The 11,559-nt window shown below is 44.4% G+C and overlaps 1 protein-coding gene across 1 annotated transcript; it reads left to right on the forward strand.

Annotated features, from left to right (window-relative positions):
- Nucleotides 1–2,995: 2,995 nt before the first annotated feature.
- LOC110729288 lies at nucleotides 2,996–4,444 on the forward strand. Its single transcript, XM_021909017.1, has one exon. It carries the CDS (start codon nucleotides 2,996–2,998, stop codon nucleotides 4,442–4,444), a length of 1,449 nt encoding a protein of 482 aa, XP_021764709.1.
- Nucleotides 4,445–11,559: the final 7,115 nt, after the last annotated feature.

An 11,559-nucleotide genomic window follows, 5' to 3' on the forward strand; every position in this document is an offset into this window, starting at 1 on the left:
ATCTAAGAATAGTCTACTCATCTTCAGATACACCACCAAAGTAGACCTCACTCTTATCCAAATTTGTAAAATGTCTTGAAACTTCAGAAAACTTAGATAGGCAAAACAAGGGCGGCGGTTCTCCTTAACGTGGTCTTGTTTTCTAGAAGATTGGTCGATGTCTAAACTACTAAAGTGTCACAGGAATTCCTGCAGTATTATGCTCCCTTGGTTTTATCATGTCTTGTGTCACTGTACATATTTAACTCCCAGTAGATTCCTAAGATTGGATTAAAAAATCCAAATCGCAAGCGTTCTTTATTTGTTAAGTTTTACTACTTAAATTTTGATATTATGTTGTATTAATTTTTATGAAAGTTTGTTCGGTATAATTCTTTATTTACAGGAACAGGTTTATCATAGCAGGTTTTAATTAATATATATTAATTATATATAAATACGAGCTTCCGAAATTTAATTAAATAAATTAATTTAATGACTATTTGTAACGGGCATGAGAGTTGTCAGTTAAAAATAAGCACTTATTGTAACGGGCATTTTTGTTGCCCGTTACAAATAAGTATTTAATTATATAATATAAAACCTTATTCGTAACGGGCATTTGAGGTGCTCGTTACGAATAATTGGTTAGTCATAACGGCATTTAAGGTGCCTGTTATTTTTCCAGGTATCGGCGTTACAAGATTGATTTAGGATCACAGAACGTTCTGAATCATTCTCCGTCCCTATTGATACTTTGACTTTCGTTTTTCGAAACTCGCGTTTCTCCAAACTCAGTCAAAGTGGGGGCTTCTGTAGACACCCATTTGTGTCTCCACAAAACCAAACCCAGTGATGAGTACCTTTCACGTCGAATCATAATCGAATGAAGTGAAAGTGTGGAAAGTCTAGTGTTGCGGAAAGTTTTATTTTCTTTTCTCTTCTCTCTGTTTTTGAAAACTTATTTTAAGAAAAACAGTCAATCCAGTTTGGTTGGTCCATGATATGGGTCCAATAGTAGTGTAATTGGATGGGGCTTGCAAAGACCTTTCCAACGATATATTATAAGCCTAGTTCCGATGAATATTGAGGAAGTTATGGCCAATTTACCAAACTGGGCTCGGTTTGAGCTTTATGTACGGCCCAATGATCTAGGGGAGGGCCTAATATGATTTATCATTCCTAATGCAATTAGGAATGGTTTTAGTCTTCTAGATTCTTCTAGAAGGTTCTTTTCATTCCTAATTCAATTAGCATTGATAAATTGACTTTTGTTGACTTTTCAGAGTTTTAATCAAAATCAAATAGCATTTTCAAGGAAATTATATGATTTTATCCTCCAGTACGGCAAACTTATCTGATTTTCGAAAACGCGTTGAAATTAGGATTGGCGCCTGACCCCGGGCTTTGGCGCCTAGAACCAGAGGCGACAGCTCTGTTTTTTATGCGTCAGACTTTGTTTTGTTTAATTTATCTTTTTGGCTGATTTTCTCTATAAATATCGTATTAAAAACTCCGTTTTCATTCACCAATTCTCATCACCTATTATCACCAATTCTCATCACCAATTGACACCAATTCTCCCCATTCACCAATTCTCACGAATTCTCATCAACAATCAGTTTTCATTCGCAATCTTTAATTCTCTAATTCTCTCTTAATTTATTCATCTTTTTTCTCTAAACCTTGCTTTTTACATACAAAATTCCGCATTCACAAGATCTAGAAACACCTAGCCATATTCGAAGTTGCCTTTGCCTTAGATGTGAAAGGTTTAATTTCTAAGGGTTTGGTCCCAAATCTCTATTTCAATTATTTAATTTAATTGTTTTGTTTATTATTTTCCTTGAAGTTACTAACGTGTGTATATTCACTAGTGGAAAAAAGGACATCCGTAGCGGGCAAAAACGGCGCATCCGTAACGGGCAGCATCCGCTACGTATGTGGCCGTTACGGATGGCCATTATTATTGGTAATCGGCACTGTCCATTACGAATAATGGGTTATTCGACGATTAATGGGTTATTCGTAACGGGTGTTTCAAATGTCCATTACGAATAATGGGTTATTCGTAACGAACATTTTAGGTGCCCGTTACGAATAAGGCCTTTTTGGATCTAAAATAAGTCCTTATGTGGATTACACCGACCTGAACATGGCATGCCCTAAGGATAGATTTCCCTTGCCCAAAATCGACCACCTGGTTGATTCAACGGCCGCGCATGCCCTGATGAGTTTTATGGACGCATACTCCGGATTCCATCAAATTCCATTATGGGAAGAAGATCAAGAGAAAACAACGTTCGTAACTGAGCAGGGGTTGTCCTGTTACAAAGTTACGCCATTCGGCCTTAAGAATGCCCCAGCTACCTTTCAACGACTTGTTAATACAGTCTTCAGAGATCAGCTCGGCCGGAATATGGAGGCGTACATTAATGACATGATTGTCAAGTTAAAAGAGTTGGCCGACCATTTGAAGGATCTGCGAGAAACTTTTACCGAACACAGGCGGCATAAGATGATGTTAAATCCAAAGAAATGTGTCTTTGGTGTTGAGTCCGGTAAATTTCTCGGATTTTTAATTGATCAGCATGGAATTGAGGCCAACCTTAAAAGATTCAAGCCGTCCTTGACATGAAGTCACCAAGGACGATTAAAGAAGTACAAAGATTGACCGGCTGTTTAGCAGCGCTTGGTAGATTTCTATCAAGATCAGGGGATAGGTGCCGTTATTTCTTTCAAACCATCAAGAAGAAAGCCATGTTTGAATGGACAAAGGAGGCCAAGGAAGCATTCGTACAACTAAAAAATCCACCTTCATGCATTGCCTCGGCTCGTTAGTACACTCAAGAGTGAGAAGTTATTTATCTATCTCGCCATCTCTTAAAACTCTCTAAGTGCCGTCCTGCTTACTGAACGGGACGGCCACCAGATCCCAGTCTACTTTATCAGCCGTGTACTTCACAACGTTGAGTTGAGGTATCCCCCTATTGAAAAATTTTGCTTGGCATTGTATATGGCATTGAAAAATCTACGGCCATACTTTTTGGCACATTCAATTATGGTCTACATGGACCAACCTCTGAAGAAGCCATTTACAACTCTAGAGGCAAGTGGTCGTATGCTCAAGTGGGCCTTAGAAATGAGAGGCTTTAACATTACGTTTGAGCCAAGAAAAGCAATCAAGGGGCAAGCCTTTGCTGATTTCATAGCTGAGATGACTCGGCCGGATCTACAACTGGTCGGAGGCCGGGTCTGGAAGGTGTTCGTGGATGGTAGTGCAACAGCTACCAGGTGTGGTGCAAGTTTCATATGTCAGTCTCTTGAGGGAGATAAGTTTGAGTACGCTCTGAGATTTCAGTTTCAAGCCTCCAAAAATGAGGCCGAGTATGAAACCCTCCTGGCCGGCCTTAGAATGTGTAAGGCGGCAGAAGCAACAAAAGTTGATGTGAGCTCAGACTCCCTACTATTAGTCGGCCAGGTGAATGGAGACTTTGAGGCAAGGGAGCCGGCTGTGATGAAATACCTGAAAATTGTCAAGAAGGAGGCTAAGGGCCTAGATCATTTTACTGTACAACAAGTTCGTCGTTCGTCTAATCATCAGGCGGACGCCCTCTCCAAATTAGCATCCTTAGCATCATGTGAGACCCCCAGGTCGGTATTTTGGGAGGTAAAGGAAAGAAGGAGTATTGATGCCAAGCCGGTACATATCATTGATAGAATTTCCACTTGGATGGACGGGATCATATCTTATCGAAAGGATAGTTTACTCCCGGCCGATCCTAAAAAGAGTTGGCTGGTGAAAAAGAGAGCGGCCTGGTTCGAAATGAAGCAGGGGGAGTTGTTTAAAAAGGGATTTGTGAAGCCGTACCTGAAGTGTATTACTCCTGAGAAAGGGCATGATGTCTTGGACGATCTTCACCAGGGGAAGTGCAACTCTCATATTGGAGGACGAGCCTTGGCTGAAAAGGCTGCCCGTCTGGGCTACTACTGGCCGAGCTTAAAGTCGGACGCCATGAAAATGGTGAAGAAATGTGACAAGTGCCAGAGGTTTGAAACCTTGATCCACCGCCCCGCTAACATCCTGTCGGCCATCAGTAGTCCGCTCCCCTTCGCCAAATGGGGGATAAATATTTTAAGACCGTACACACCAGCATCTGGTCAAAGGCGTTATGTGTTTGTAGCAGTAGACTACTTCACAAAGTGGGTGGAGGCCGAGGCTGTACGGGGCATCAAGTGGACGGATGTTTCAGCCTTCATTTGGAAGAATATCATTACACGTTTTGGCGTCCTTAAGTCTATGGTATTCGACAATGGACCTCAGTTTGAAACGCCTCAACTCAAAGGATGGTTGGAGGACCAAGGCATAGCTCATTGCTTTGCTTCAGTCGGCCGACCACAAGCCAATGGCCAAGTAGAGGCATACAACAAGTTGATCTCCAATGGAATCAAGCGCAAGCTTTAAAGGGCAGGCGGCTTATGCGCTGATGAGTTGGTTAATGTATTATGGTCCATACAAACCACGGCTAAGAGCTCCACAAGAGAAACTCCATTCTTTTTGGTTTATGGCGCAAAGGCTATCCTTCCAATTGAGATGTATGAGCCCACCCTTAGGGTGATGTTATATGATGAAACGGCTAATTGGGAAGCCATGAAGACCGCCCTAGACTTCCTTCCCGAGGCTAGGGGCAACGCGGCGCTTAGACACGAAATCTATCGCCTAAGGATGACAAGGGCATACAATCGCCGAGTATCAAAGCGGCCGCTAAAACTGGGAGATCTAGTCCTAAGGAAGATGGAGGCTGTGGGACGAGCAAATGAAGATGGAAAGTTGACCCCATACTGGGAAGGGCCGTATCAAATTAGGGAAGAAGTCCGAGATGGGACTTACCGTCTTGAAGCCATGAACGGCCGACCTATTTCACGTACATGGAACACTGAAAATTTGAAGAAATATTACGTTTAAGTTTAAGTACTTATCCAAAAGCTGTATATACAGCTAGGTCTTTTGACCTAGCAATGTAAGCCGTACGGCCACAACAATGTAATTTTGAAAAATTAATGAAAATTCAAACATTGTTATATTATTTTCCATTCTATTTATGCTTATTAGCACGGTCATTGTTTACACAGAAATGCCGCGTAAAATTTGTGATTACGTTGCTTGCAACACAGCAACCCGGTCCCAAAAAAAAAATAAAAAAAAATAAAAGAAAAGAAAAAAAAAGCGACTTGACCTTAAGTCGCATGTATACGTCCGTCTGTCACTGAGGCGGACGAAAAAGGTAAGGTACCCTATGAAACCCCTCTAATGGGGCAAGGGCATACCTAGGCATTCCAGCCCAGCCTAAAACTTAAAAATTTTAAGTTGAGATCATACTTGAAATTTTTTGAGCGCGTTCGAACGATAGTTTCAACGGACAAACTCGCATAAAGCCAATCGAATGGCCAAATAATGTGTTGATTCGGAGTACCACCTAGTCCAAGGGAAATCGTTACTATGATTTGATTAACTTGCTAGTAGTCATACCCCCAAGGTATAAAATCTACAAAGTCAATCAAACCACTTAAAATATGGACTAGGAGAACGCCGAATAAAGGGGCATACCCCCCAATTGTACGAGGATACAAAAACGTGTAAAAAGTACGCATACGAAATAGCAAAAACATGTTAAGTGTAAAATTTGCAAAGTATGAAGCATAATAGAAAACTTGGATTAATAAAAAGACCGCTCAAAGGGCGGCAAAGTATCTTACATAAAACCACACGAAATGGCGACAGATAAAGAAAATAGAAATTAACTAAACAAGGCAGAAAGAGCTGAAATCAAGGGGCGGCTGGGGTAGAAGCTGGACTTTGGCCTAGGCCGGGCTCTTGAACCGCGGCAAGGGACGCATCCTCAGCAGGCGCCTCCTTGCTTTCCACTGCACCGTCTTTGCCTGCCGTCACTTCTTCGTTTTCCTCCACTTCGGAGGTAGTTGGTGTGACGTCCAGCTCAAGAGAAGCCTTTTCTCTGAGGCAGACAAATTTGAGGCGTTTGGTGAAGCGTTCTTGATAAAAGGCCGCCTCGCCCTCGTCCACCATGAGCTCAAAAGCCTCAAATAAGTGGCTCTTCAAACTATCCTCAGCATTCTGTTCAATGCGGACGACCTCATCCGCACTAGGAGCCCGAGGAGTTTGTAGCTGTAGAGTCAAGTCCTCAACGGACTTCTTTAAACTCACCACCTTGGCCCTGAGAACGTCCGCCTCGTTCAAGGCCTCCTTCAAGTGTTTTTGGGCTAAAGCCACTTCACTTCTAAGCTTTTCGGAGGCCTCGAATCCTTCCTTCCAGCGCTGGCCGTCCAGGAGGGCCTGATCCCTCTCTTGTCTCATGGCATCCCTGGCCACGAACTCTTGCTCCAGGGCCTGGCCCAGCTTCACCAAATCTTCAGCCTGTCGCGCCGCCTTGTCGGACAGCGCGTTGATTTGGGTTTTAAAGTATCGACACTAGACGGTCGTTTCTCCAGTTATGGCATCCTAGGTCTTCTAAATCTGGTCCCAGGCATGCTTCAGCCTTTTATTCTCCTATTCCTTCCATTCAAGGAAGGCATTCAACCGCAGGAAGAGCTACGTACAGGGAAAACGTGTTAGCAAAATAAGAATGAAAAAATGACTAAGTATGACAGTTGAAAAAGAAATTACCGCAGCACTGCAGTTGATCATTGGGCCAAGGAAGCCCTCATGGATCCCCCGCAGCTTATCTCGCTGCTGAGCGGGGACCGCCCTGGCCATGGCCTTCCTTATGGCCTTTTTGTCTGTGCTCGTAAGGGATTGGTCGGGCATCTTTATATGCAGCTCCTCTACAATGTCTGTGCAAGGGCGCAAAAATAAAAGTTTAGCTTAGGTTCAATCGAACTTATAAAGAGCGAAATAAAGGATGCAAAGGTACTTGGACTGACCGTCAGAGTAGCTCGGAGGGTTAGGAAGATTGAAGGTGAATGACGGGGGCGGCGTAAGCTCGTCACCCTCTTCCCCCGTCCGGCCAGGCTGGTCACCGTCCGACTAAAAGGCTTCAAGCCAATGAGATTCGTGGACCCTTTGTACGAGCGGAGTCACTTCTGGCCCGGTTGGTTTTGCCGGGGTCGACATACCTCTATCGTCTGATTTCTCGGACTTGTCATGAACCGGCGTGGGGGCTGAATCCATGGACTTGGAGGCCCTGCTATCACTCAGCCGGGGTTGTTCTCCTTTGGACTACTTAGAGACAGTCCGCGACGTGGTCTTGGCCGCAGTGGTGGAAGTGGTCTTGGATGCGACCGTCTTCCTTTGCTTGGAGGCCCTACCATCCTTGTCCGTCTTGGAGGCAGGGGACAACTGCTTCCGTTTGGACCTAGGGGTCGGAGTTGACAGCTGAAGAGGAAAAAGTTAGCGAAAAGAGAACAAGATAATACAATTGATTGGTCGTGTCTAGTTAGGAAGAAGATCTCTTCCGTAATGACTACACGGACGCAGGAATACGTCCGTGGGAACGCGAAAGGGAGGACCTTCCAAGCATCCCAACACGGTCGAAAAGAAGAAATAGAGGTGGATATACTTACTTCTTTAGATTGCTCGTACAGCTTCCGACGAGCCTTGTAGCAGGCCAAGTCAATCTCTGACATATTCACATCCCCTTTCTTCTCTAAGTCCAGCATCTTGTACGCCTCAGCTGAAAAAGAAAAGGAAGAAGTGTTAGAAAATCCTTCAATTTCAAATAACCTATGCATGTGTAAAAATATACGTCCATGCGTCCACCTTGGGGCAAGTTCTTGTACAGGAAATAGGCGGACATGAACGTGGGATCCCGTAGCCAACTGGATAAGGGGACCAAGTTGCTTGGAACGCACTCAGTTTTGACGTTCCTCTTCACCCTCTTGACTTTGAAGTATTCATGCTGGTGCTCTTGGCTGGGGTGGACAGGTGGCTTATCAGGCTTGAGGTCCCCGCGTCCAAGCTGAATTGGTTCAGCATTGAACCGATTCATCCGCAGGTTGAATTAAACATCTTTGGTCTTGATGCGGTAGATAGGTGCTTCTAGTCACGCCATTTGGAGACGCGCTCAACCATCATCATGAAGTCCCTACTGGTACTCAGAATAAGTCAGCCGTCCGTTTCGGCGTCCAACTTGGTCAGTGAGTGCATCTCATAGAAAACTGCAAAGTCCGGCTTGAAGCCTTTGCAGATGCACGTCACCAAATACCCAAAAATGTTCAACTAGCTGTTCGGCATCACCTGGAAGAGAGCAATGTCGTATTCGTCTAGAATGGTGCGGACGAAGGGGTGGAGAGGGAAGCGCAGTCTGACGTCTAGAGTCGCCCTGTAAACACTAAAGGACCTTTGGCACGGCCTCTCTTCCTCCCAGGCAGCCACCGCATGTGACTTCCTTGGGGGCTGAATTTTCCCTAAGATGGAGGAGTGCCTTAAAGTTATCAACATTGGCGACATGCTACCCACCGTACAGGCGTACGGATCCTTAAAGTTATCAACATTGGCGACGTCTTCCTCAACCGTCGCCTCGCCCTCAGCTGCTTTTGCGACCTCCCCATCCTCTTGTTGAGGAGCACTCCCAAAAACAGAAGACATCACTCTATCCAGATCGGCTGCCTCCGTTGAGCTGCGACTCCTAGAAGAGGTAATGTCTTCATGAATTAGGAGCCTTTTGCCTTTTTCTTTGGCATCGATCGCCTGAATTCCAGTAAGAGGAGCTCTGTGAGGGGGCAGGTCAGGCGGTTCATTAATTGAGACCCTAGTCCTTGCCCTGTCTAACCTGCCATATCGGAGAAAGAGTTCTGAAGGAGTGGGGACGGACGGATCAACGTCCGCCCGAGAAGAGGAAGGAGGTCCTTCACAGAGTAGCAACTCGGCCCCATCCATGACCGAGTTGGCATATCGGGGGAACATTAACCCGGGAGTTTGCCCGGACGTTCCCCCCGCAGCAGAAGCGCCCTGAGTTCTTTGGCGCTCCTCAAAAGAAGAAGTTACATCCACGGCCGAGTAGTGAGTGCTCGTGAAAGCGGTCGTAGGAGTAGAAGAAGGGGTCTCTAAATTTGTATGGTTAGGGTCATAAGGAGGCCTAGGGTTCACCAGAATACCGTCTGGATTTTTGGCCGAATCGTACGTCTGCATCGTCCTTGCCATGTTCGACTGCATGGACAGAGAAGAATAAGTGGAAGTGAGTTGGTACGCAGTAGAAATGGACCCACTCCATGAAGGAAACAACTCGTCTCCGTCTACTCTAGACTCCTCAGTCCCAGGAGAACGACCGGCCTCATGAGGAGAAACAAACAAAGCCGAGTATTGAGCTAGATTTTAAAATGTAGAATAAAGAAATAAAAAATGCAAGAAAAAGAAAACAGGCGGCCTACCTCTGTACGTGTATAAAACTTGAAAAAGTCTTGAAGGTTGACCGTAAAACTCAAGGAATGTGCCCGGAAAACTCAAAGGCACGGCGGGGCTCTTGAAGATTCAAAGGAAAAGGCACTTTCTCTCTCTAAAAAGGTCTGACTTCTCTCTAGAAAATGAAAGTTCCAAAGTGTGAAAATGAGGCCAAAACCTTTGTATATATAGACAAAATTTATGGGGGTAGGATGGTAACTTCATCTTTCCCGCCTAAAGAAGTTGAACGGTTATAATTCGAAAATTTAACCTAGAATTTGAAGGGTTAAAGGACCACGCCGTTAGAATAGGCGGAAAAGGAGACGACCTAATAAATGGCACGTCCAAAAATAAGCTAACAAGAAGACGGAGCTAAAGCTCCCTCTGCACGGCAAGACGGCCGCAATTCTAAAAGAGAGACGGCCTACCATTGTCCGCGCCATCCGTAAAGATGGGCGTTCATTCTAAATTTTCAGGTGGACAGAAGCCGCCTGTCAAAACCTAATGCATTCGTACGCCCCAAGGCTATTTGAGGTCAGAGGAGTCGACCTGTAAGTGTACAAGCCACCCCCTTTGAGGGGCAAATGTTGAGGGTAAAAATACCCCTGATACGTGGACCAGTCCCGTAGTGACACATGGCCCAGTTATAGGGTGACCCGTGTCACTATGGGAAGATGCCACGCGTCCAGCCTAAGAGCACCCAAAGGTTCAGGCTAATCTCGTAGCGACACGTGCCCCAATTATAAGGTGACACGTGTCGTTACAGGAAGATACCACGTGTTTAGGGCATGTGTTCCCCTGAAATCAGCACGCAAAAGAGGCCTAATAATGTCAGGGCCCAAATCCCAAGAGATATCATTGAAAGCCGCAAAGCGGCGCCCCCAAAGTAACACGTGACATTCACTGATTACGCAGCCAATCACGTCACGCAATTCTAGGGTACAAACCCTGGAATGGGGCATGAGTCCCACCCCTATAAATACCCCAATCATTTATGATGGGAGGGGTGGATTAAGAGATTACAACAAAAAAGAGCATTAATAGCTCCAACTTCTCTCTACTTTCTCTCTCTAGCCTTTTCCGTTTCCGATCACAAACTTGATCGTCAGAGGCGAATATTCCGACAACCAGAATATTCGTTGTTTTGCAGGTCGGACCATCTTGTTGCCAGGAGAGCGTGAACATTATCCAAGGAAATCCAAAAAACACCCGAAACAAGTTCAATGCCAACAACATCCCAAAATTCAAGGTAACAGATAACCCTTACTTTCATCTAAGAGCTTTTAAAACTATAATGAACATTTAGGGGATTGATAAGAAAGTCTTTCATTCCTTGTTTTCTTTATCTCTTGAGACCGTTTGTCAACAATGTTTCTTTTCCCTTGACAAAGTGAAAACCTCTTCTTGGGAGTCGATAACAAACGCTTTCATAGATAGATATAAGTGCAACATTCAAGACAAAACAGACCACAGACAACTTGAGATGTTAAAACAAAAAGAAAACGAAGGGTTCACTTCTTTCTTCAACAAATGGAGGGAAACTTTTGCTAATATGGTCAAGGTTCCTACCGAAAAAGAATCTGTGAGGATGTTTATCAAGAATCTCCAAGAGAAGTATTCAAAGCACTTAAAATACCAACACAACTTGAATACTTTCAAGGTTGTGTATAATAAAGGCATTGACATTGAAGATGACCTTCTGAAAGATAATAGTACGAGAGGAAAGAAGAACAACCATCCTTCTTCCTCTCCCATTAATGAAGTAAATACTATGAACACCTCTAAATCACGAATCCAAAGGTCAAAAAGAGTGTTCACTCCAATTGGTATGAGTTATGAAACAGCATTCGAGAAGCTACATCACAAAGGACTAGTCATGCCCACAAGGCCCATTAAAGATCTAGTTCCAGAAGCCAGGCCACCCAAGTGGGACCCTAATGAGCACTGCAAATATCACCAAGGAAAGGGTAACGACACTTAGGAGTGTTGGTAACTCAAAGAAGATATTTAAGATCTGATTGATGACAATAAAACTTCCGAAATTCTAGCCATCGCAGAAGATCAAACATCCTTCGATCCTTTACTCCTTATCACACCTGGAGGTGAGCCCATGATCCAGACAGCTTATATAACCTCTCTTGATGAAGTGACCATGATCGAGGAGGATTAAAGTATTTTCTTAGATA

Source organism: Chenopodium quinoa, unplaced genomic scaffold, assembly GCF_001683475.1.
Source record: "Chenopodium quinoa cultivar QQ74 unplaced genomic scaffold, ASM168347v1, whole genome shotgun sequence".
Lineage (NCBI taxonomy): Eukaryota > Viridiplantae > Streptophyta > Magnoliopsida > Caryophyllales > Amaranthaceae > Chenopodium > Chenopodium quinoa.